This window comes from Gavia stellata, chromosome 5 (genome assembly GCF_030936135.1).
Source record: "Gavia stellata isolate bGavSte3 chromosome 5, bGavSte3.hap2, whole genome shotgun sequence".
Taxonomy (NCBI): Eukaryota; Metazoa; Chordata; class Aves; order Gaviiformes; family Gaviidae; genus Gavia; species Gavia stellata.
This window is the reverse complement of record NC_082598.1, coordinates 30,182,946-30,209,849: the sequence shown is the minus strand read 5'-3', so window position 1 is coordinate 30,209,849 and position 26,904 is coordinate 30,182,946. Positions and strand designations below refer to the sequence as shown.

Genomic DNA, 26,904 nt, shown 5'->3' with positions numbered 1-26,904 from the left:
GCCTTGACTGACCTGTGTTTGAAGAGGAACTGAGATTATTGCATTAATGGTGTTGTATAAATGCCACGAGTTCTAAACTTGTGAATGAGCACTTTGGCGCTAGGATGCGTGGTGTGGACATGGTCCCAAAACAGCATTTGCGAAGGTAAATGTCGTCTGCATGAATGGCAAAGCAAAGCACCTACTGTGGGCAGTAAGTTACGTTCCAGCCTACTGTTCTGGGGTTTGCAAGTGCCTGGGCTCCCCTGTACCCCAAATTAGGTGGAGCGAGCACGTCCCAAAGTACAGTGCTGCCGTCACTGCCACACATCCATGTCGTCCTGCCTGGACTCTGCCTTCCTGTCCTTCACCCCACTGCCTGCCCATATTATTTCGTACGCTTTGAAACATGAGTTTTGCAGCCCTGTGGCCGTTCCAGGCCTGGTGAGTAAGACACCTCCGCTCCCTTCGGAGCGCCCGTCCCACGCCGCTGCCTGCCGCCGGAGGGGCCGCGGGCCGGGAGGAGGTGGCAGGGGCAGCCCCCCCCCGCGCCCTCTCCTCCCCGCAGCGCATGGGCTGCGGCGGCAGCCGCCCCGGCCGGGCCCGCCGGGGGTGCCCCCGCGCCGGTCACTGCCTCTGACCTTCCCTTCCCCGGCGCTGTCAGAGCAGATCAGCGGGCGCGGCGCTGCAATGGAGCGGCGAGCGGCAACGGCGGCAGCAGCCAGGAGAGGAGGAGGAGGAGGGGGAGGAAGGGAGAGATTAGCGCGGTGCCGGCTGGTGCAGAGGCACGGCTGAGCGCTCCAGCGGGAGCCCGGGGCCCTGCGGACCGTGCAAGAGTCAGAGGCGGAAGGAGCGGAGATGCGGCTGCTCTCCCCGCGCTGCTAAAGCTCCCGGTCACTCGCCCAGAGGAGGGAGGGCAGGAAGGTCCGTCCTTCTCGCTGCTCTGCGGGCGCAAAGGGTGCCTGTGCAGTCCCCTCCTCTTGCTTTTATCCAGCCCCGGAGCAGGAGCAGGAGCAGGAGCAGAAGCCGCCGCCACCGCCCCCTCTCCCTCCCTGCGCTCTTCCCACCATGAGCGGGGCTGTTTTCACCTTATAAAGATGGCGGTGCGGGATCGCTGCAACCTTTAGACTAATGACTGTCAGAAACATCGCCTCCATCTGTAATATGGTGAGTGCTGGCGGGCGGGCGCGCCGGCGGGGGCGGCACAGCAGCCCCTCCGGGGGCAGGCCCTGCTGGGGCCGGCGGAGGGGCGCCTGGGGGGGCTTCCCGCAGGGGCGCCAGGCAAAGGAAGCGACCGCATCCCTGCCCCCGGCGGCGGGGGAGCCGGGCAGGCTGCGCCGGGACGTGCCTGGGGTGGAGCTGGCCGCCGGAGAGTGGCGATGGCCCGAGGAGTTTTCCTGGAGCAGCCCGCGGAGGGACGGAGATGCTGGGCCGGTGCAGGGCCCTCCGGAGCGGGGCTGGCCCCGGCCGATTCGCGTTGCAGACGGAGCCGCAGCCCACCCTTCCTCCTCCTGCCCTTCCTCCTCTCCTAATAATCCTGCGAAAGGACCCCAGAGTCGGGCTCTGAATCCACATTAAGTCAGTGACCCCATTTAACCCTTTCAGGCAGGTACCATGTGGTCTCATGGGTTCCGGGAGCTCCCCAGGTTACACAGAAAATGAGGATGTTTAGATGCCTGATAATATGCTTTTGGATCCCGATGCTACGTACCTGCCCCAGGAAGTCTTGGCTTTAGAGCTAACATCAGGGTTTAGCTTGCACTGCATGCCGCTCAGAGGACTGCTGTTTGTTAAGTACTCTTGAATCACTTCACTTTCTCTAAATCAGACTAGGCAATTAGGAGGGAATAAGGAAACATTAATATTTTGGCTTGTTATATTCAGACTTTGCCACTTTCCCCCTCAGGAACAGTTGAAAGGACACTTTCTGCATTGTGCTTGGGTCTAATCTAAATCCTAACAAACTTGGAGCAGGTGATTGGGTTTAGGTTTTTGAAACTTCTTGGTGGGGGAAGGGAGAGCTCAAACTTTGTCTGTCAAAGGTTTGTTAATAATAAGTGAGGCAGCAATAAACTTGCCAAAGAAATGGGTGTGTGCTAAGCACCCCAATGCAAACAGAAGAGAAGCCTATTTCTGCACATTTTGTTGTTTTAGTCTGTATTTTTCCCCCTTATTTCCAGGTTCTTCAAGAGCAGCTACACGCAGTTGCCAGCTTCCCTCCATGTGGTGCCCCAGCATGCCTTGTGCTGGTGATGCCACACATACCATTCATCTGCCCTGGAGAATGGAGCCTACCTCTAGGGTAAGGCAACAGGCACAGCCCCAGAGGCCTGGCTCCTGAGGGGTCCGCAGCAGTGGTCTGGGGGAGGGCATGCGGATTGCGAGCCTGCTCCCCTTCCACATGTCCACGTTTCCACCTAAGTGGTCTTACTCTTTTTTTTCCAACCAGATTCCCAGGGCATCCCATGCATAGTTCTTGACTTAAGCCTCAGTCCTCCCTTTGAAACACCTGCTCTGAAATGCAGAGAGGGAGGGTTGGATTTGGGGTTAAAAGAACTTAATACAAAATCCAGACTTGGGGTAAAATAATCTGGGTGGTCACCTTTCTTCACCAACAGTAAGTAGTTTTCTAAACTTTTCGTTGTTCTTAACAATTTCCAGTCCTGTGGGCCAGTGGGCAGGGATACTGCAAAGAAAGGTTTAGGAAACAGTACAGGACTGAGGAGAAAACCTGGACACACTTACCTTCCTTCTGAGGCAGGCTCCGGTTTTTATTGTTGATGAATGGTGGGTGTGATGCCCTGCAGACCACATAAGAGAGCACCGCATGAAGGGGAGCTGGAGACTCTTAGGTGGTTGTAAGATTTGGCATTGGCATAAAGTACTAGGAACTCCATGATTTCTTTCATGTGCTTCAGACAGATGCCCTTGTATACAGTACGCTTCTCCCAAAGACTGAACAGATTCACAGCAAAACTGATGAGGTTGTTCTAACAGTGTGCTGCTTGGCTGTTGCTGCCAGTATATCCTGCAAAGTAGCATCCAAGAAATGGAGAGACTGAAGGGAAGAACTAGAGCCTCAGGCAGAAAAGGCATACAAGGGCTCATAGTTCAAGGCAATTCTAGTTCATGGTACCAGAGGGTGAAATTGTTTTAATGATAATGAAGTTTTAAAGCTACATATTCCTTGGGGTCTGTGTACTTAACTTTTAGAGATGTTGTGTTGTGCTGCTCACATTTAGTCTTTTCTGGATAACCCACAGAGACTGGAAGTTCCTTTAGGAAAAAAAGCTGAGATTTTCAGGAAGCTGCAGGAATTTGAGGCTGTAAGATAAACATAAATTCTTGAAAGTATTGGCAACACTTCATTATGGCTCCTCCAAATACGTGTCCGCTTAGATGAGGTGGTGGACTTGAACTAAATGGTCTGTAGGAGGAGTTATGATGACCCTCCATAAGAATGGGACTTTGGAAGGTTAGAGGTATATAAGAAAACCTTTTACCTGTATAAAACCTGAGTATTTGCAGTGCTAGTTTGATTTAGGGCATCTGTAGAAATCTACCAGACAAAAATGTTAATTCCCAGACCTTGTTCCTGCACTATAACATAGTGCTTGAAGAACTGAACTACTTACAATTTGTGGACTAAGAAATAGCTGCATAATTCTCAGGTAATATAATATATTTTGGTATATAATGCTGCCTAATAGTATGTTTCTAAGTTTTTTATCCTGATTGAACACAGTAATGAAAAAAAATTTCCATTCTTCTTTATCTTTTTCCATTCCTGTTCCACTTGAAAATGTTCACAGAGATTTTTTTCTTCACTTGCAAAAAAAGGATGAATGCCTGGTTGATTTTCTTGGGGGGGAGAGGCAGCGGGAGAGAGTCAGAGGGAGGAATTGGTCCTGAAATACTTGTCCCCCTCTGAATGCAACATAGATTATGTTTTCAATGGTAGTCCTTTCTTGACAAAGTTTTTTGTGTTTGTTTGTCCAAGTACTTTCATGTCTTGAAGGGGAAAACCAGATGAAATTTAGCTGAATGAACTGAGCTCAAGGGAACCTGGCTACTCAGCATTTTAGGATATATGTTTGCTTTTTAATTGACTGCCTGAGGTCTAGTATGTCAGGTTGTAGTTTTGGTCTCCTAAGATGATAGAGATTCGGTCTTTTCCAGGAAGGATCAAAACAAGTGTAGTGAAGCAAGGAAGCCAGGGGCAGTATTTAACTTACTTGTAAGAGAGATCTAGTACTATATATTCACTGGTTAAGTCCTCACATGCTGAGGCAGACACAGTAGGAGCTAACCAGTAAGAAAAAATGTAGGTGCAAACTTTCCACTTGGCACATTTATTTGCAGTAAATATTCAAATGCACAACTTCTAGAATTAAACAAAATTCCTCTATCGTCCTTTACCAGTTTTGTCCCCTTACTTATAACAGTAGTACTAGTTATTATTCACTGATTCACTGGTTAATGAGACCAGAGAGCTAAAACTTGTTCTGCTGGGGCAGAGGGGATGAAGGCAACTGTGCCTGAAGGAATCAGTGGGACTCTTAAGTGGGCACAGTGGCCACCCTCACTGAAAAGGGAGGTCTAGTCCCCAAGATGTGCCTCTTACCTGCCTTTCAGACACTGGGAAAGTTCCTCCACTCTGTCTGCACACCAGGTTCACCACAGAAAGAGGTATACAATAGGCAATCATCAGGTTTTTTTGTAGGACAGGTATGGTAGATGCGAAGAAGCACAAGATACACTGAAGAAACCCTGTTTGAGGGAACGCCAACACCTGGTGCCATGTAACCTTTGTAGACTGCAGACACAAACTAGGGATATGCTTTTAGCCCCTAGGATGCTGTAATCCTCGTTTGTATTGTTTCTGTGAGACGAGCCGATGACTCAAGTACAAAATGCTGGTTCAAAGGTAGATAGGCATGCTGGCATTTTAAGATTGTTGCTTACTGAAATCCTCTGCATTATGTTTCTCTGTTGATGAGCTTTTGGTACAGCCTTGAGTTCTGAGTTAAGCTCATGCTGCAGCTGTGGCCTGGGGATATTACTGTTATGTGCAGTGAAGGACATCTAACCATCTCAGAATGTATTGACATATATTTTTACAGAGATGGCTATCAAGCTCTGTGGACCATATTTCTCCTAAATACCTTTTAGTATTCTGCTGAGAACAGGTATTAATTACCCCTTTCATAATTTTGTAATAGTACTTCAAATAATCTGATCTGCACTTCAGAGTGCTCTGTCAATTTAATAAATGGGACATTCTGAATACATTCGGATTGCTTCTGATACAAGGTATCATCTGAGACACCTCACAGTTGCTCCTGGTAGTTGTTGTATAGATATCCTTTGGAAAAAATGTTGCAGTTCCTCAGATTAATATTGGTTTTTATTAATTGGACTTTCATGTTACCCATTCTTCTCATAATCTCTGTGAGTTTCCTAACAATTGGTGTTTTTCTTCAGGAAAACATTCACATAATTCACCAGGAATTATGTGAATACCTGTGAATTTAAGCTTTCATTTTTACAAACAAAAAAAAAGTTTCTAACCATCCCAAAAAACTAGTTGTAGAGAAAAACATAAAAACCTTAGAGTCTCTACATTCAGGAAGAAAATAAGAATAACTGTTGGATTTTTTGTTTGTTTGGTTGGTTTTAATGTCATGATTTTAGAGACTCATTGCAGGATTTGTTTGAATATAGGGCATTGGCAGAATGAGGACTTAAGAGACAAACATAGATTTGGAAAACACTTGATATAAAAAAATTAAAATTGTAATGCTGTAAAAATAGTCAAATTCTGCTTCGCACAATAAGAGTGTTATTGGATTACAGAATTGATCGCAATGACTTTCAGCTGGATTTATTCATTTGGACAACCTGCAGTGTAGATTCCTTCATGGCTTTTAAAACTTCTCATAAACAGAGATTGAGGCAGAATAATACATGCCAAGACAGTAAAACAGCTATCTGAAGGCATATTTAGATTGATGAAGGAAAATAGATTTTTACATCTGAAAAGATTAGCTACAGGCAGTTCAAGCAATGCAATTGTAGAAGCATAGTCTCAAGAGTGCGCAATTTCAGTATGACATATAGAAGATATAGAAATAAAAATATGAAAAATACAGAGAATGTGAAGTCTAATTATTGTAATACCTTTCTGAAGTAATGAGAAACTTGAGAGTATGGCTGACAAATGTGTACCGGACTGACAAGCAGAAAGTGTCCATTCCATCAAAAGATAAACAGAAGTCCACAAAAGATATTTTTTATTGGATAGAGGAGGATATGCAAAGTGAGAAACATCATAATACATTCTGCTGACCTTCCTTTAGCCTCAAGAAACTGTCCTTGGCTGGCTGTTTGGTAGATACACTTATATACATTTATGTACATTATGTACTCTTAACACCACAGTATATCAGTACTTCTGGGGAAGAAATGAGCTTTCATCTCCACCGTCAGGGCTCCATTATAAGGATGTTCTTGGATATGCTCAGCCTTTGCAGAGAAGGCTGCTGTGCTGACGGTTTCAAGCCGGACATTACTGGATATTGTGTGTTGTGGTTATTTTATTTGATTTCACAATTAATGACTTAATAGTAGTTGCATCTAAACTGTCCTAGGACAATAAAGTCTCCAACTGTCCGCTGGAATTCCATTTGACAAAACTGTGTTATTTCTGATGTATGTCTGTCAAACTTGACGATTTCCAGTGATGGTGACTACATCATCTCTCTAGGCAGTCTGTCCCAATGCTTCAATGTCCTTATGACTAGAATGTTTCCTAACGTCTTACCTGAATCTACATTACTGTAATTTGAGCTTGGTACTTCTCATCCTGTCCACCCCTGAGATTGAGAAGACACAAGTTCCCTTCTATAACAAACTATATACTTGAAAATATTGTCATGCCCTGCCTTAGCCTTTTCTGTCTTATGCAACAGAACTCTGTTTAACCCCTTTTTTTACAGGTCATTTTTCTCTAGAGTTGAGTTTTTCATTTTGACTGCCTTCTTTCAGATTCTCTCCAGTTATCTTCATCTTTCTTGAAACCTAGCACCCAAACCTGGACGTAAGGTCCTGTCTGAAGTCTTACCAGTGAGAAGTTAAACAGGAAAGTTACTTTAAGAACTTTGTAGAGTCCTGTCTTAAAGAATTTCATTATGTTGTCAACATTTGTTGTTGTTGTTGTTGTGTTTTTTTTTAAAATAGCACTGCATATTCATCTTATATTACACTATGGTCTCTAGACTTTTTTTGTTTTTTTAAGCACTACTACCCATTCTGTACATGTACAGGTGATTCTTCTCTTCATGTGCAGAATCTTGCACTTGTCTCAGTTGAATTTCAACAGTTTTTAGAGTATTTCTCTAAAAGAGAAACATTGTCAAAAATTGACTGTCAAAAATAATTTTGAATTCTAAACCTGTCCTGCAACATAACTGCAGCCCTCATAGCTTATGTTATATTGAGATTTAATGAAGATACTCTTTCTTCTGTCGCCAGGTTATCAAAGAGTACTCCAGCTGATACAGCTGTTATGAAGTCTAGAAGGTGCCTTGCCTTTAGAATGCTCTGAGGCACCATGTATGCAGTCTGGGTGGCCCAGACAAAAATGGTATTGAAGAAATTATAGTCTTCAAGAAAACCTCAGTCTCTTTTTCACTTGTGAGGCCATCGTGAGGTTATGCGTTCTGAAGAAGGAAACTGGCCAAAAAAAAAATGTTTTTGCTACTTGTTCCAGCAAAAGCCTGAGTGCCACTAATCCAAGAACAATTAAGCTGGCAATGGAGACAGACTCATGAGAGAATACCAAGTTGCAGTTTGGTAAAGGTTGTCTAACTGTGGAAACTTTAAAGGTCAATATTTTTAAAAGATTACTTATGGATTTAGATGCTGAACTTGTAATGCTTCACCAGAACCTCACTTCCAGTACTTGGTTGCTTTGTGCTTTGAGAAAACCAGTTTTTTTAAGCTATATAAGACTGAGTGCCTGAAACACTTTGTCCAAGATTTCAAGTGGTTCGGGATTTCAGGCCTCTCAATTTTTATCCATTTCTTGGTAACCACACAGTAAAGAGCTGTTATTTATGGTATATGTAATACTTAGATCTGTGATTAGAGATAGCTTAGTGCATCCAGCAAAAAACAAGTTGGACATCTCCTTTTGAGCTCTTATAATTTCCTTTAATGATCAGAAAACTCTTTGGAAAAAATGCACAAAAATAATTTATTTAGATACATTGTCTTAAATCACCTTTCCTTCAAAAATATGAGTACATAGTGGTTTTTCGGTCAGTCAATATCCTTTTACTGTTTACTATGACCCCCCCTATGTTTTTCATAGCATCTTCTCTTTTATCTTGCAGCAACAAAGACCTAAAATAGCTCTGCTGGAGGAACAATAAAACATTTCTTTGCAGAAAGGAAAAAAAAAAGCTAATCTGGTTAAATTTAACTATCTTGTGGGACTTACGCTTTAAAAATTATAGAAACATTTCAGGTTTGACATTTAATATCTATGAGTTTGGAAGAAGGCTAGTTCAGCTATTCCAATTACTCACCATACCACTCAAAGTTGAGGTTGTCCCTGAGGATAGTCAAAGCCCAACACCAAGGACAGGTGATGTGTTCATTGAAAGCAGTTGCATATATACTGCATGGTGTGATATTGTTTGCTCTTCTCTTATTCTTGTTTTCTTTGTGTTGTTTCTGGGAGCTAAGTTTGGATTTTATCTACAGTTGCTTCCTCTCTTTTGAGTTATCCATCACTGCCATTTGTTGGCCTGGGGGCCTTCCACATCTTTCTTTATCTTCTTTTTCCCTTCCCTCCCATATGCTGTGCCTTCCAAAATCCTGAAACTCAGGCTGCCTGGCCCTGGAGCCATTTCTATTTTTATTCTAATTTCTCTTCTACCAGCCCAGACGTCACCCTTAGTTTGTCTTAAGTCTTCAGTTTCTCCCTTCAGGAAACAACTCTATTTCTAGCACATTGCTCTCACTTTCCCTGAATACTAAGAAAAAAATCTAGTTCACAGCTGTATGTGAACTGAAGCCCTTCATCATGGACCAGCCATCTTTCTTCATTAATCTCTTGTTCTTTATATATTTGTTAAATTTCTGGGTTTTCTTATATTTTTTAGATTTTCTTGTGAACAAGATATTTCTTGATATTTTTTATTTTGTATTTTATTGTTTGATGATTATTCATACTGTGTTTCTATTTATTTGGTGATACCTATTTAACAGGTTTTCCATAGGTGGATTATGAAATCTTGTAATTTCTTTACTGCACTCATTTACTTTAAATTAAGCACATGCATATTTCTAGAAAGTTAGTGCCATTTTTTATAGCTCTATAACACTAGAAAGTCTGGTCTGATTTGCTGTCTTCTGTTTGCACTATTCCATTTCTTATCCTCTATACAATAATTGTATTTAGGTTATTTTGCTACATGTGATTTAATGATCTAATCTGATGTCTTTTTTTTCCACCCTGCACTGTTATTTTGTTTACATGTTAAAGTGCAAAGGAACAGGAGGGTTTTTTACTTAATCTGTTTCATGTGATGCAAAGCACAAATTAAACTCTTAGCAACGTTATCAGAAATTTCAGCTGAAAAGAAAACTGGCAGACTTATCCATTGGAAAGCCTAGAGCAAAATAACAAGAGGAAAAAATATAGGTCATACGGCCAGAATGTTTTTGGAGCAATGCTGTTGTAGAAATCTTGGCTTAGCCTGAATTGACCCATGCTTGGCTATGTCTCCAACTGTATGTCTTTGCCATTTTATAAGGGCTGAATGCTGATTGTGGAATTAAGTGGTAAAACTTCAGAGAAATCAAGGTTCACCAACACTACAGAATACATAGAAGGAGTTTCCACGTTGACCTAGTTCTCACCCTCATAAGGTCTGTCCACCACAGTAATTTTGTTGCATTTTCTTCATTACTGTATTATTTTAACAAGGAGACAGTCTCCTTTATTGTCTCTATACACTGATATGAATTCATTTAATAGTCCCAGATCCCAGTTCATTGACATATGTGGTCTCCCCTCATTTCAGGCTCTGTGGCTGCACTGCCACTCTTGCTGGTTTTTATGAAACTACAGTAGATTCAGCTGTGGTAGGATATTTCTCCTAGCTGAAGCACAGGACCATTTATAAAACCATAGAGAATAGATTGCATTAAAAATGTTTGAGCAGGTTTTCACTGCAGAAGTGACCAAAATGACTTTCTGGGAGTGGGAACAAGTGCAACCATGCTTAAAACAATGTTAAATAGCAATAGTTGATTTTTGCTGTAGATTAACCTCAGTAGCCTAACATGTTTTCTATATTTGATATGGTTGGTTTAAACTGAGTTCTGGATCATCTTTAACACATCTCTAATAACATATTTTTTCCAGTTTAAACCTGGCTTGGGTGTACAGTTTCTGCTATACTTTGGTTGGAAAAATTTCCAATCATTTCTTCTGCCATCATATCAACTGCTTCTTGAGGAGACTTCCTATGCAAAACATGTAGTATATATGTAAAGGGCATGGTTTGAGTTTACTAAATAGTCTGTCTACATTTTTTTTCTCCATGTAAGAAATACATCCTGCTTTGAAGTATTAGGTCTCTGTGCTTCTTACCTGTTTTCCTACTCTTCTTTTTCTGTGACTTTAACAGTATCTTTTTGGAGACCTTAAAATAAATCAGTCTGAAATTGCCCTTGATATAAGAAGGCACAACTCCTAATGAAGTCCATGGGAGTTATGTCAGCTTACGCAAAGATTGAATTTAGCCTCTCCGTTTTATTGGGAAACCAGCACACAGTGCTTAATCTTACATTTTCAACAGCCAGGGCCTGGTTTTGGAGAGGTAAAGCTCTATGACAAGCTGTTACTAAGCATATGTTGTTTCAACAGCATGTACTTTGGAAATTTCCATGCAATGTATAGTTTTTAGATGAAGATAAGTTAGTGCACATCACCGATTTGTTTGGTTTTCAGTGATAATTTTGTTTGGTAAATCCCGATTCTTGCTCTTTCTCACAATATTTACAAGAGAATTTAAATGCTAGAAAGGATTTGTCAAACCATCTGGCATCCTCTGAAGTAAGAAACCCTGGCCCTGGAGGAAAGGCAAATGAGTAATGTAGGAGCAACTAGTTAGCAGAGCACTTGCATTCTACTTGTCTAACAGCATACACTAACCTGTAGTTTATGAAAGAGTAGGAGATTACTTTTTAGAGATATTATTTTCCACAAATTCCAGAGGGAGAATTTTTTTCAGTGTGGAAAATACTTCCTGCAAAACTTGAAAAACACCCATTTCATTCTTATGTTGGGGTACCTGATTTGAACACCAGAGGTGTAAAGTTATATGTCAGTAAAGCAATTATCGTGCAGATTAAAAATTGGCTAACTGATAGGTCTTGAATAAATGTATTGTCCAAATACAGCATTTTTTGTGAGGTCCTACAGGGATCTGTATGCTTATAGAGTGGATAGGAGTGATGACATTTGCTTCGGCAGCAATCTAGCTTGCTTGCTTGGTAAGCTAAGCTTTTTTAAAAATGGCCATTTTAATATAGCAAAACTACGGGTAACATACAAAATTAGTGGTTGTACTTCATAGACCAATAGTTGTGAAAGCAACTTTGCTGTTGGAGTGAAGATACAGCTGAACATAACTTGCCACACCAAGGCAGTGACTAAGAGATCTAACAGTGCTTGGGCTTATGCACCCTTTCATGTTAGATAGGACAAGATGGCAGATATATTACACTTGCTTTTAACCTTTGTGATGTTGCTACTAGAACTGGGTGCCAGTTTGGGGCCCAAGTATTGTTAAAGGCTGCTGACGAATTAGAAGGGATTCAGAGGAGTTTCAGTACTGCTTAGGAAACCTGCCTTACGTCTAGGAACTGGTTCATCCAACGTAACCTTAAGGGTTTTGCTTAAGATCAGTAAGTATCTTTATGAGGCAAGAGGGTAATGCAATCCAGCTGTTCACGTACACAGTAAAAAATAAGGGGGAGGTGGTTGTGGGGAGAATCACTGTTGTGATCTGTTCACTTCTAATCAGCTGTTACTAGGGTGTCCAGGCCAGGCCAGCTCCTCTACCTAGAACTGCAAATACTTTTAGTGGCTCATGTGACTGCCATGCTTGCCCACTAGTAAGACAGTTAGCTTGGCTAATTGTAGCTGAAAGGAAAAAATGAGTTTCTGTCTTGCTGCTGTCCATAAATTTATTTTAGAATCTTAATATTCTAAATAATTTCTTCCCTCTTTTTTTATAGGGCACCAATGCCTCTGCTCTGGAAAAAGACATTGGCCCAGAGCAGTTTCCAATCAATGAACACTACTTTGGATTGGTCAATGTAAGTATCGTTTTCAGTGGGCAAACCATATACAGAACTATGGCTTTGATGTTACTTGAACTTTGGTTTCTTCTTTTTTTGTTTTTTCCCTTCCCCAATCCTGTTGTAAGGTAGGATTGTCTTTTTTTGAAAAAGTGCTGCTCATGTTCCAATTATAGGCAAAGTGGGTTGCAAAACTGTATCAGATGTTTGAAGATAGTTTCATACGCCCCCAGAGAAAACAGTTTACTGTTCTATGAATGTTTCCAGGGATTAGAACTTACACTTCAATAGAGTTAAAAGTCTATTTTAGCTATGAAATGTGAGGGAGGAAGTGATGGAAGTATGTACAAGCTGAGGTACAGTAGTCTGCATTGGGGACTCTCTTAGGAGGAGCTCTTTTATCTGACTAAGGAGAGAATGAGTGAGAAGGGTGTTTAATCACTTGTTTATTCCCATATAAATAAAACAGATATAGTGATTCTTTCCATTGAAAACATTAGTCATTCTGCTCCTGAGCAGTAAAATAGAGCCCAACAAGAGTATATTAATATATGGAAACAAGTTTAACGAGATCCACTGCAATAAATATATCTCTTGCAAGTGGAAACTTTTACTTTGTATCCTAGTTAATTTAGAACACTATAGTTTTTTTCTGTGAAGTGTCAGGGGTGGGTGTGGAGATATATTCCTACAGCAGCTGCATGGCAAAATGGCTGGTACGTGACAGGGGCACAGAAACCAGAAGCTGAATGAAGCAACTAGTTTTATTATGATGCACAGGGATTAAGATTGTTTTTAATTTTACATGGCAGTTTGGGAACACCTGCTACTGTAACTCCGTGCTGCAGGCATTGTATTTTTGCCGGCCGTTTCGAGAAAATGTGTTATCATACAAGGCCCAACAGAAAAAGAAGGAAAATCTCTTGACTTGCCTGGCAGATCTTTTCCACAGTATTGCTACTCAGAAGAAGAAAGTTGGAGTTATTCCACCAAAGAAGTTCATATCAAGGTTAAGAAAAGAGAACGGTAAGTGGAAAACTGGAATTCTCTTAGACATTCATACATTGATCAGGAAAGTATAAATAAATATTGGGCAATGTGGTCATATAAATCAGATGTTCAGGTTAGAGTTGTAAATTGCTTTTAGTACTTTTTGGGGGGTAGATATTAATATTTTAGTATCTGTGTATGCGATATTATGCTTGAAATAACCATACCAGGTTTCGTAAGTTCCCAGAGGTGCATGAATTAATGATGTTTTCACAACATGGTAGGACAGACCACACCGTACAGTGAGCTAGGGCTGGGAATAGGGTGACACTCTGCTGCAGTTTTTTGATTATTTTTTTGTGTAGTATGGCAGAGGGCAGTTGGCAGTATAGAAACTGTGTGACCTAGGAGTGCTACAGGCACCACTAGTCCAAAACACCCTGGAGGATAGGTAACTGTATGTATGTGGGGGTGTTCAGTGGACTAAACGTCAGCTGCTGCTCTTGCTCTTAGAAGTGGTAGGCACAGTCTTACTTTGTGAAGCATCAGACCCTTTTTTGAGTGTTGGGTTGGCAACAGCATACGCCTAATCTTGTAGTAGTTCTGTCTAAGGGATATGAGGAACATCTTGAAATAAGGAAGCCTGCCACATGGCTCCATTTTGGCCTGGATTCATGTCAATGTGGGTGGTATGCTTAGAAACAGGGGTGCTTTGAATGAAGAGGCAAAGTACAAGTCAAACACCTGGAAGAAATTGCTTCCTGGTGACAGCATATAAATGGGCAAACTGTTCATTCCAGAGCAGGCATTTGAAAGTGTAACAAAGTCAGTACTGAGTCATCTAGTGATAAATGCCCCCATGGTGTTTGGGATCACTTTTAGGGACTGGATCTTAGGTTTTCAGCTTTTTTAAATTAGGGCCAGACTTGGCGTGTATTAACCTGCTTATGTGTCCAGGTTAGACATTGCAAAGCCCAAGGATCTGTGCAATATTTTCTGAGGAAACCCACATGAGCTTTTTCAGGAGCAGGGGGATAAAAATACACATTTCTTGGGGACACAGATTCTTTTTTCTTCAACATCATGGGCAAATTAAGCCCACCTTCAGTGGAGAAGTCTGTACTAAATCACCACTGAGATATTCTCTCCTCCTCCTGCAAGCATTTCTTATTGAAGAGGACAAGAGTCTGGTCATCAGACTTGTGTGTGAAAAATGAGCTTTGTTAGATGGTGTTACTATTACTATTTGTGGTGGGTTAACCTTGGCTGCCTGTCAGGTACCCACCAAGCCTGTCTCTCACTCTCCTCCTCAGCAGGACAGGGGGAGAAAATAAGATGAAAAAAACTTGTTCATTGAGATAAAGGCAGTTTAATAAAAAAAAGCAAAGGCTGCGTGCGGAAGCAAAGCAAAACCAAAGGAGATTTATTCTCCACCTCCCATCAGCAGGCGATTTCCAGCCACGCTCTGGGAAGCAGGGCCTTGGCATGCATAGGAGTTGCTTTGGAAGACAAACATCTTAATAATGAATGCCCCCCTCCTCCTTACTCTTAGCTTTTATTGCTGAACACGAAGTCACACAGCATGGAATATCCCTTCGGTCAGTTTGGGTCAGCTGTCCCAGCTATGTCCCCTCCCAGCCTCTTGCTTACCCCCAGCCTACCAGTCTTTGGTGGGGAGGGGTGGGGGGGTTGGAGAGACAGCCTTGATGCTGTGTGAGCACTGCTCAGCAATAGCCAAAACATTGGTGCGATATCAACGCTGTTCTAGCCACACGTACAAAGCACAGCACTGTATGGGCTGTTATGAGGAAAGGTAACTCCACCTCAGCCAGACACAGTACACTAGTATGTGTCAGCATCCAGTGTCTTCAGTTTCCTCAGCCATGTGTCTTACTGTCCAAACTCTGTGATGTTCCTAAGTGTCTCAGGGACCTGTAATATATGGGTGGGAGTCAGTGCAGCCTAAAGTTAGGCATCTAGTGTAAGGAATTAATTTAGGATGAGTCACCCTCTTGCTTTCTTCATTGACTGTAGTGGGAGCCTACACAACCAACTCCAAAGAAGAGCATAACCTTTCAGACATCTAAAGTTAGGTGAGATGAAGCCTTCCCCCAAAGTAGCTTCGCTGAAATCAGCATGACTGCAAAACTGCTCTTCTTTGGCATGATTCTAAATATTGTGCAGAGCAAAGGCCAGTACATGTATTTGGAAAGAAATAATGGATTTAGTTTGCTTTCTTGAAGAAAAGAATATACTCAGCTTTAGAAATCTTGACTCTCTTCTTCACAGATCTCTTTGACAACTACATGCAGCAGGATGCACATGAGTTCTTAAATTACCTGCTCAACACCATCGCAGACATTTTGCAGGAGGAGAAGAAACAGGAAAAGCAAAATGGGAAACTGAAAAATGGCAACATGAATGAAGCTGAAGAGAACAGTAAACAAGAACTCACCTGGGTGCATGAGATTTTTCAGGGAACATTGACTAACGAAACTAGATGTTTGAACTGTGAAACGGTAAGCATTGGGATAGATTTTTTGTTGTTGTTGTTGTTGCCCATTAATAGATAGATACATTTTATATATATAAATATATGAATCTTTTCAGACATCTGAGAATTGTGGATATTCCTGTAGACTTTACTACTTGAAGTGAGTATATTCTTTTCTAAAAATGTATTTTTCTAAGCATTACTTGGCTAACCTATGCCAAGTCTTGCTGTCCTACTACATCTCTCTACAGTTAAAATCCTTGCTAGCTAATCAGTACACTTCCTTATTACTGTAACTTTGGGAGAAGATATTCACATCATTATTCCATGAATAAGTGAAATGTTAAGATGAATTTGTGTTAATTCAATCCTAAGAATGTGACTGGCATACAAAGGTTTGTTATTAACAAACCGTATGTTTTCTTTTATCTCCCTAACAATTTCTAGAGGATGCTGTCAGTTTGAAGTTTCTTATGTTTGAAGTATGAGTAAAAATTAGTTTTAGTTAGGAAACCTGATTGCGAGTCTCCTATTGATTTCTGTGGTTTTCAATCACATGCTCCTACTTAAAGGAAAAAGAAATAATAATTAAAAAAAATTCTCTCTGTGAGGTTGCTATGTGAAAGAGTAACACAGTCAGGGAAAAAAAAACTGTTTTGGGGACAACAGTGACCCTGACTTTCCAAAACGTTGGGAATTAACCTCACCTAACCTTTGCTTTGTAAAAAGTAGGTGTCAAGGATGAACTAGTTTTCTCAGCTCCTTCTGTAGATGACCGAGATTGCAAAAGAGCTCCTGTAGGAAACTCTCTCCATCTGTCTTTAGGCTGTTTCATGAAACAGAAAGTTTCTAGCAGTATCAGGTATTCTGCTCCATACAGCTTGTCCTGACTCCATGGTGTTACCGAGCTGTTGCAGTTGTTGGTGCAGCAATGTTGTGAACTGGGCCAGCAAACTGATCTGGCCTATGAATTATGTGTTTTTAACTCAGACCAGTACTGCTACCAAGGACTTCCTCTAAAGAAAATGCAACTTCAGATTATCTGAATTAAGATGGGAGAAGGTGCCCAAAGAAGGTATCTTCAGACAGCAAGCTGAGGTTAAATATCTAACCTTAGACAGCTGAAGTTAGGTGAGATGAACCCTACCCAGGTCCTACAAGATGTGTAAAAGAACATATTCTGATATTTCTAATCATAAAAAATAGCTCTGTACTCCAAGGAATTATGAGGGTCGGAGAGGAGGGAGAAAGAGATACAGTGATAGTCAACGTGGAAAAAGGGGTTGGACCAAGTTTGGAACAAGCTTGTATAAGTGAAAATATGAAAGAGATATTGAAAATTAATTCTTTAATCTATTTCAATTATAAAACCCCAAGTAATAATAGCAAGTTAAAATAAGTGAAAGGGTAGAATTATTTTTTAACTGACAAGTTTCTTTAAACGGTTGTGGCCTAATTCTAAATTAATATCCAATGTTTACTCAGACAAACTGTACTGAAGTCAGAATGTGTGCTTGGGTAACAGTGAAACTGCACAATACCCTACTTATAATTCAAGTGACGAAGCTTTATGGAAAAAATAGCGCTAGGTATTGCTGCTGTAGGAAGGCTTGTCTGTAGCTTCCTGTGACTGCAGAAATACTACTCAGGATACTTTTCCAGTTTGTTTTTCTTGTTTATTATTGTATCTTGAAATTTTTGGGAAATAGTAAAATGGATGAAAAGACGTTCCTTTGCTAAAATATTCATATGTAGTGCATAAAGAATCATTAAGATTCCAGCAGTTCTTATTCTCACTTACAAAGAGTGCAGTTTGAATCTGGGTTTCCAGCTACCTTTAGTTTTGGTCTGTATTATTCTAGCTCCAACTAGCTCATCTTTCCCTTTCAGTAAATATGTGATGTGCTGAAATCAATAAAAAAATTCCTAGCTTCTTTGTGATATTTGGATGAAACACTATACTTGCCAAAGACTTTTCCAAGTATTTAACCTCTTTCTTGATATGCAGTGTGTCTGACAGAACTCTAGGTCCAGCCATAGAGACAAAATGTTCTCTGAAGCTTTGTTGCTCTATCCTTCAAATTCTAGCTGTATGTTTATACTGCAGTTGATTGCTGCCAGTTTTGTGGTTTTGTGTTCCCTGTGGGCTAAATCTTGTCTCAGGGAGGATTTTTGTTTGAAGAACCACTGTTCATTTTAATTGGGTGCGCGTTACACCTCTGTACATCTTTGATAATACCAAAATTCCAAAATGCATCCTGCTAAAAGTGTTCCTCTGCATTCAGGACTGATATGGGCTGCATTCACCATATTTATAGGATCCCTGACATAATGCAAAGATGAGCTGAAAGTGGTATATAACTTCCACATCCATAAAATTGCAGAAATGTGAGCATGAGGGACTTGCATCAGAACAATGGATTCAACCCCTCTCTGAAGTTCTTTATTTGAACTTCACTATCCTATCATCTGATTTAGTTATTCTAAGGAAATGCAGTCATAGGAGGCAAAATATAGAGTGTTCATGCAGCATTTTATAAACAGAATTGGTTGTTATGAATATGACTAAATTCATGTGCAGTAAGTAATTCTGCAGTCTTTTTGACTCAGTTGAAGTGTTACAACAATTATCTGTTTGGATGATTTATTTTTTTTTACATTACTGCATCTTCAAGATTAAACACTCTAAGTGAAAAATCATTTTCAAAGCAAAAATCAATATCTGTCATTCTGAAAATGTTTGGGGTTACTCTTTTTAAATAAAAATTCTTTATTAGAATTTTTCTCCTCTTGTTCCTTCTAAAAAAAGTTGGCAAAATCAAAATGATTCTGCAAAATATTATCCCTTTGCTATTTTTACCTTTAATCTTTTCATTTTTTAATCAAAATTATTGACCAGGAACAATATTCAATGGGAAAATGCAGCTGTGTCAGCCAGAAATGTAAACCCAGCCTTTTGAATGCTCACTGGAGAGAAAATATAACATGGTTAAATATGACATTTCTTAACAGATGCTTATTTGGAAAATATCTTCATTGCATCCTTAATAGTGGAAATAATCATGTAGGGCATAAACTATGATTATATAGTGTAATATATTATACAAAAGGTAAATAAAATTCCAGTAAAATAAGAAACTAGGCTGTGTTGCATAATAAGGGAACATATGTAATGCACCAGTCACAGCTAATATAGGGGATGATGAACAGTAGACTGCGATCACTGATTGGTGGGCTTGGATAAGTGCAGCAGACAGAAGGTAAATTATATGAAAGCTGGACTGGTAGAGTTACTAATAAATATAGTTATGCTGAACTAGAAAAAAAAATTAAAAGAATTGAAATGAATTATTTTTGTGTAATTTATTTCTGCAGAAATTGCTCTATCTTTAGCATTTGCACATAGATATAAACAACATTTAGATGTATGGCATTTTACTAAGTCTCTGTTTTACATGTATATTTTTTGCAACAGGTTAGTAGCAAAGATGAAGATTTTCTTGACCTTTCTGTTGATGTGGAGCAGAACACATCAATTACACACTGTCTAAGGTAAATGAATGCATCTCTTCGGCAGATAGTTCTGTCTGACTTCGCTAAATTTTCCAAGTCTAGTAGGTACAGAAAGGAAAAGTAGAATAACATTGAGTTTTGAGCTTTTCCTAAGCAGGAGAAAAAGACTGTAAACTGGATGTTTCCTCTAATGACAAAAAATATACAATAACATATTTTGTTCTACTCACTTTCACTTTCAATGTATGTGTTTGAAAGAGAAAAAAATAATGTCTTGGGGAAAATAATTGATTACCTTGTCATCTGGAAGAATTGCTGCAGAATAATAATTGGCTTCAAAGGGATTCAAGTGTGCTTATCTTTAAGCTTCTACTCAAGTCCTTTGTTGATTAGGACTTCTGTGCATACTAAAAGTTAAGTGTGTGCTTTGCAGAATGAGTGCTAGAGTCCCTAGAGGGCAAAAGGTTTCAAAAGTCTACTTTTCTGCCATATAAGTTTCTTATTCTGTGTCTCATCCTAAAATTACGGGGAGAAATCTTTTATTCTAAGTTTCAGTTCTGCTCCTAGTACACTTTTAACTATAAAACAAATACTTCAGAGATCAAAACAATTTTCACGCTTGCATAGATGATTATGCTGAGAGATTTAAAATATCCAGAGTTTTGGCATTGATACAATAAACAGATACCTAGATTTAAGACAATATGTTGCTGCTCTAAGGTAGTGATTATCAATTGTTCAAATTACTCTTTCAAGCTCCAAAATTGCTACCAAGTTTGAAATTGCATTTAACAGTGATTCTGGAATGCCTAGGAAGTGTTGCCTGGCATCTCACCTCAAGCCGAGAGTTACAGAAAGAGAAAGCATATGAGGTACTAACCATTTCCTGAGACAGAAAGCAGTGATTTCTCTATGGATACCACAACTGTACTAAATAACTTCTGTTATCTTTTAAAGGGAAGCAAAATCCCAGTTTTTCCTTTCTTGGGGTGGGAGGTGCAGGTTGCTATTTACAGATTAAACCAGAGGAGAGTCATCACCTGTCGTCTGATTGTCTTTTACGCTAGCAGCATGTCTACCTCTATTTAGAAAACATATATTCAGTTAGAATATGGATTTCCTTTCATTGCTCTATGGTGTTATGCATTATTAAATGAAGTGTGAGTGCTTTTGTGGTTTCTGCTAATAGGAAAAGCCAAGTTATTACTCTTTTTGGAAACTTTGCTGTTTCCTTTTTTTTAACAACTACTTTGCTGTGTCTTTACAGCTTTAAGTGCTGCGGCATTGAAAAAGTAAATCAAAGAACTGTCCAAGATAACATTTAAGTAGAATGAATTTCTTTGCCACTACAGATGAATGTTCTTTTTAGTTATTTCTGTAGCTTTTCAGATTGAAAAGGTCCTTCTGCACGTAAGAGGTCCAAAGAATACAAGCCTCTGGCATAGTCTAACTCCACAGGGTAGACAAATGGGCCTGAAGCAATAGAAGTCTAATAACAAATATAGTACATATCCATTATTTTTATTTCCACTAGGAGTTATAAAGTTTACCAGTCCATTTGATCCTGACTTTTAACTAGTCTGCCTGTGATATTTTTATTCCGCTAAGAATTCTTTCGTCTCTTAAAACAGAAAATCTGTATTATTTATGCATATAAACAATAGAAAGCATCTTTCACACTGTAGCATAGAGGCTGTAGAGAGACAGACTGTGGAAGCACATGAGGTCAATGATAAATTAGTATATCTTGAGCGCGTGTATTTAAAATTTCCTTTCTCCTGTTAAAATACCATATAAACAGAATGCACTTTGGCCTGGTAATGGAATAGGAAAGAGTTAGAAATGTCTTGAAACTAGCCCTGCAGGTATAAAGAAAAGTTTCTCAAGCCTATAGTTCTTGTACATGCAGACTTTGCGTGAACTCCAGTCAATGATCTGTTGTTTTTAACTGTTCAACATCTATTAGAAGTGCCACACTGAACATTCTTGATTGATGAAACAGCTACTGAAGTTGCAGTTGTAAAGGGCAGCAAAACCATCTAATTCTCACCTGCACATCCCCCTTCCCCCAAGGAAAGACTTATTGCTTGTAAATATTCCACCAGTTTTGTTCCTGGTACAGAAAAAGGAATTAATATGTGCTGAATAAGTGAATTAGTAGTGCCTCAAAATTCCATGACTGTGCCTCACCTGCTTTGATGGAATAGGGTAACAGTCTGTCAGGTGGAAGTAGAAGACAAAGGAGCAAAAAAACAAATGCTAAGGGACGTGTAAGGGAATGTGCCTCAGTTCATCAAGTATTTGCATACTTCTCCGGCTTTAACAGATGTAATTCCCATAACAGTCAACTAATCATTTAAAATGTTAGATATTATTGGTTTCAGAATAACTAATACATTTTAAAAGGAATTCAGAAACTCTTTGAGTTTAATTCATTTTCATGGGAGGCTTGGCATAGAACAAACTGGTATCTATCAAATTTCTACACTCTGTACATGTTTCTTTATGTTAGAAAAATATTATTACCACTGCTTCACTTTGAGGTGGGAAGGAAACTAATAATTCCACAAGTTAGTTTGTTTGTTTTTTTTAAATTGAGACTTTAGGCTTTGAAAATAAACATCAGACTCTTTCCTTAACAGAAGACCTAAAACTTACACAAGAACATTCTACTGAATCTTGCAGTATTGTGTTCCCCACACATATAACCCATCTCTAATCTTCTCTAAAGTTTCATCTCTTCACTTACAATTCCCTGAAAGGTTACCATGTTTTTCAGAGGAAATGGCTGAATTCAGTTAATTCTGTCTTTACATTCAAATGTGAAATCAGATATTCGAGATCAATGTTTACCACTGAAACAAATATTTTCCAGTGATCATGCTTTATTTTTCTTTTAGATAAAAATTTATACTTATGATCAAAGTTTTGTTGCAACTTATCTTTCAAGAGATGTATTTTGTCCTAAATTTCAGCACTTTCTGATCAAATTGTTTAAGACCATATAAAGAAAAAGCATAGTAAAAGCATTTTCAGTTAGTCTAAATATTATTCAGTCATATGAAGTGCTTCTCTGTCATGCTCTGTCAACCTTAAAGAACTTAAAACTTGAAAATGGAAAATCATCCCCTTTTATGAACTTATGTAAATAACGTCTAATGCCTATGCCCTGGCAGTCTACATAGTCTTCAGCTCTCCCATCTACCCCTGTGGTGATGATGCCAGGAAGAAATAATCATCCAGAATCTTCCCTTTGCCTTTGTAAGATGATTCTGGTGCTGCCTATTCTGAGAGCAGGCTGAACTTGCAGACAGCATGGCTTCAGCCTCCATGCATGTGAACTGCAATGGTAGAATGGAGTTTGTTGGGTCTGAATGGGTCTGAATTTGTCTGGAGTTCAGAAGTCTATTAGGTACAATGTAGGTGCAATCAACAGAACAGTTGTGTACTTCAGATATATCTGTTTAAGGCCCAAAATCACAAGAAAACCTGTATGCTTAAAGTGGAAGATAGGTGCTTATGTCTGCATTTACAGCTCTCAAAACACCTGCTCAGCTGCAATGTAACACTAGAGGTGACAAAAAATTACTGTCATTTTTTTTACAGTTCAGTTTTTTTAGGTACCTAAAATTCTGCTCCAGACCGTACCAGCCCTGTGACTTCCGACAAATCTTTTCTGTGAGCAGAGAGATGCTACCAAACCAGTCTTCCTCTGCCTCTCTCACTTTAAAAGCTCAATCCAGAAACATTTCCAAGCGTATTTACTTGATCAGGATTTACAAAATCTTCTATACTAGCTGACATTTTCTTTTTTAGATAACAAGAAGGTATAATCAAGTAACTTCTGGATGACAGTTCAAGAGGTTAGAGGATGCAGAAAACTGAGTACAATTTATTTCTTCCGTGTAAGAGGATTCAAACCTATCTTACAGAAGAACACCATAAAATGTGAGCTATTTGGGGATGACAGAAGTGCACTTGAAGATGTTACATTCTGCAAATAATTTTTAAAAGAGACTGGATGGATTGAGTGACTACACCCAAATCTAAGCAGCCCCTTGACATGTAAGAGACCAGGATATAAGTCCCATTTTGAGATACCTGACCCTCCACCTGTATTGTATGGAGGGCCTCAGCTCCTAATACAGGGCTGTCATAGCAGCCAGATACTTTAAGTCCCTTTGCAAATCCCAGTACAGTTGCTTTAGACGTTTTAGAAAACTGGACTCAGTGGAGAGAGGATTTCATCCTGTCTGTCTTTTTAGAGTTCCTGTTCATCAGCCCAGGTGGGGCAAAATTGTTAAGATCCTTTAAGAACTGATAATTGTATTTGTTTACAGAGACTTCAGTAACACAGAGACGTTATGTAGTGAACAGAAATACTACTGTGAAACTTGCTGCAGTAAACAAGAGGCACAGAAAAGGTAAGGGAAGAGCAGGCTATTTCACCATGTCCCTCCTGGGCTTTGACAAACCTCCTCCTTGATATTTATTGTGTTTAGATACTTAGAAGCCATACACCACAACTGTATTCTTTGTGTGGGCCAGAGAACCTACAGACAGATTCAAAGCTGTAATAGCTTAGTCTAGAAGCTACTGCTAGTTGACTACAGTTACTTACAAAGTGCTTTTATAATGCAAATGCTTACTCATTAAGGAAAGACAGAGTGGCTTTGAACTGATCAGGCCTTTATCATATGCACTCTAATGGTTTCACAGGATGAGAGTAAAAAAACTGCCAATGATTCTTGCCTTACACCTCAAGAGATTCAAGTATATGGAGCAATTGCACAGGTATACTAAGCTGTCTTATCGTGTAGTATTTCCTCTGGAGTTACGTCTCTTCAACACATCTGGTGATGCTGTCAACTTAGATCGGATGTACGACTTGGTTGCTGTTGTTGTTCACTGTGGAAGGTAAGATACTTTCATGTATATCTCGAGCTATTGCCAGACGTTTGCCAGGGGCAGAGGCATGCCCGAGAGAACGTGGGGAGGGTGGGAGGGAGGACATAAACCCTGCTGCTGCACCAGCTTGCCTGTGTCTTGGCCTGAACCTCTTAGTTGCCCTCCCTCACAGTAAATCTGTACTTGTTTAAAAAATAATGTCGCAGACCTCCAAAAGTCGCAAGATTGGCTTAAATTAATGGGGCTGTCTCCTTCCTCATCAGCCCACTTAGCTTGGGAGCCAGGACTCTGTGAGGGCCAGATGCTGCTAGCATGCAGGCCCTACAACAGATCACCTCAGTCTCCCATCAAGGCAATGCAAATGATAGCTTTAATAAAGCTTCTCCCATATGGGGTATTGTCAAATATGAAGCAAACAGAAAAATCCTTGGGGCTCTAGGAATATGAGTTGTTCTCCCTCTTCTCAAAGACTGTATGTAACTAAATATTCATGGTTGATACCATACAATTTTCTCCCTTAAATTTAGTTCATAATATTTTTAAAATACTTGCGATAGTTGATGCCACAAGCAAATTGTTAAGGGTTCTATAGATTAATTTACAAATGGTTGTGGCACAGATGAAAACAACACACTTAGCTTTCAGTTGATGAAGTCTTTGCAACAAGTCAGTAAAAAGGTGAAGGGAGTAAATGTCTACTGTACCACCAGGGGCGGGTTTACTATGTTCTTCATAACATTTAGTTATAATTCAGTCTGCTTGCATATGGAAATGTGACTTATCAACATGAACCTAGTAGTATCTTCTAATATTTTGGTGTTTGTATTTTTGTTTTGCTTTCTAGTGGACCAAATCGGGGGCATTATATTACTATTGTGAAAAGTCATGGATTTTGGCTCTTGTTTGATGATGACATTGTAGAGGTCAGTATGCTGAAGGTCATCAGCACAATTTTTGTGTTTATGTTCTCTTTTCTATTGGGGGTTAAAATTCTGATCCAGATCTGGGTACAGATTACTAGTGTGCAAAGCCACAGTTTGATTGTAATGTGACATTTAGCTCAACTCTGTGAGGAAGTAAAACTGCAAACAAAATTATTAATTCTGTAGTTCTTACTCTGTCAATGTCAGAGTTTTTTGGGGTTTTTTTCAGAGCAACATCAAATGTTTATAATACCAGACTTCAAGGGTTTAATTTGGAATATTTTCTATATCTAATAACATCAAGATAATTCATTAAAACCTAAAATATCCAGGAACTATGTTGCAATCCTTGGCAATATCACTTGGCAAAATTGGACTGGGTAAAGCTAGCATTGCTGTAGAGTTTTGATTTTTGAACAATAGGGAAGTTACGAGAAAGTCTGGATTCTGTAGTCGATCTGGGTTTGTCTGAATATAAATTAGAGCAGGATCTGGCCCACAGCTATGGATTGTGTGTTTTAACATGGATTTATGGATTTATGTGTTTTAACATTGCTCACTACTGCATTCCAAGGAGTCTCTCTGTTATTGGAAAAAGCCTAATTCAGTTAGGTTCACTGAGACAAACATTCCTGTTGACTTCCATGAGTGAGACCAGTAGGGCTCAGCCCCTGAACATTACCCTTTCACTGCTTAAATTGCAAACAGAATTTGCTAATTACTACCCTGAAACAAATAACTGAATTTGTCTTTTGTGTTTATACAGTCATTTAATCCATGTTTGGTATTTCTTTTACTTAACAGCACATTAAAATTTTGTATTTATTTTGCAGAAAATAGATGCTCAAGCTATTGAAGAATTCTATGGTCTGACCTCTGATATATCAAAAAATTCAGAGTCTGGCTATATTTTATTCTATCAGTCAAGAGAGTGACTTGGCAAACTGTGACAATTGCGCACAACGATGCTGCACACAAAAGAAGGTGATGGCCCCCCTTAACTGACTTTTACACAGACCACATCTTGTATGGTTGAACAACGATACATTCTGTCTCCTATTAAATGGTCTATGTGATATTGACTATAACCGTCCATTTTTGACATGCGGAACTTTGTTTTGGGGAGGGGGGTTGTTTGTAGTTTTTAAGTCTGATCGAAGAGTTAATTGCAGTCAGATTTTAGTGGAATTTATATGGACTAACATTTACAGATAATAAGATTTGGATGTCAACTGTTAAACTCAATCCAGCTGGAGTAGTATTTTATATGGAAGTGTTCACTGCATTTAGGGCAAAATTGTTTAAAACTTTCTAAATGGTTTTGGGATGTGATGATTTATAAAGCATTCCTTTAAATACATCCTGACATATACTTACCTATTTTAAGTGTAAGGAAAAAAATCTGTTTCCTGATGATTGGAATTGTAATTGTCTAGGGGATTTTTTTACGTGTTACTCTCTGCTGCAAAAAAGATATTCTTCCAAAATCATTTAGGTTTTGGGTTGTTAAAAACTTTCAGTGCATAACCTCAGGCCTAAAATTCACATAGAGGGATTTAAATTACAGTGGAAATAAGTAATTCTGTATGTCCAGTCACTTTGTTTATCATGAGATAGTACAGATGAGGTGAGATTTCAGAACTTACAGAGCACTGGAATAAAGGGAGTAAGATGGCACATATGACACAGATAAGTTACATTTATAGAGATTGAGCT

The 26,904-nt window shown here is 39.5% G+C and overlaps 1 protein-coding gene across 2 annotated transcripts; it reads left to right on the top strand.

The window, feature by feature from the left end:
• The first annotated feature begins 1,070 nt into the window (after positions 1 to 1,070).
• Positions 1,071 to 26,549, top strand: USP46 (ubiquitin specific peptidase 46). Of its 2 annotated transcripts, none has more exons than XM_059817592.1 (9): positions 1,071 to 1,146; positions 12,298 to 12,378; positions 13,173 to 13,386; positions 15,640 to 15,869; positions 19,320 to 19,396; positions 23,698 to 23,781; positions 24,077 to 24,274; positions 25,110 to 25,188; positions 26,022 to 26,549. In XM_059817592.1, the coding sequence occupies exons 1-9, from the start codon at positions 1,111 to 1,113 to the stop codon at positions 26,121 to 26,123; spliced, it is 1,101 nt and encodes a 366-aa protein (XP_059673575.1). In that variant the 5' UTR covers positions 1,071 to 1,110; the 3' UTR covers positions 26,124 to 26,549. The 2 variants fall into 2 exon arrangements, with proteins under 2 accessions (XP_059673575.1, XP_059673574.1); XM_059817591.1 differs by lacking the exon at positions 1,071 to 1,146 and adding an exon at positions 2,201 to 2,281.
• The last annotated feature ends 355 nt before the right edge of the window (positions 26,550 to 26,904 follow it).

Coding starts and splice junctions, on each gene's coding strand:
- USP46 (XM_059817591.1), top strand. CDS start 2,201: ATGTGGTGCCCCAGCATGCCTTGTGCTGGTGATGCCACACATACCATT. Junction 19,397..23,697: donor TCAATTACACACTGTCTAAG/GTAAATGAATGC, acceptor ATTTGTTTACAG/AGACTTCAGTAACACAGAGA. Junction 24,275..25,109: donor GTTGTTGTTCACTGTGGAAG/GTAAGATACTTT, acceptor TTTGCTTTCTAG/TGGACCAAATCGGGGGCATT.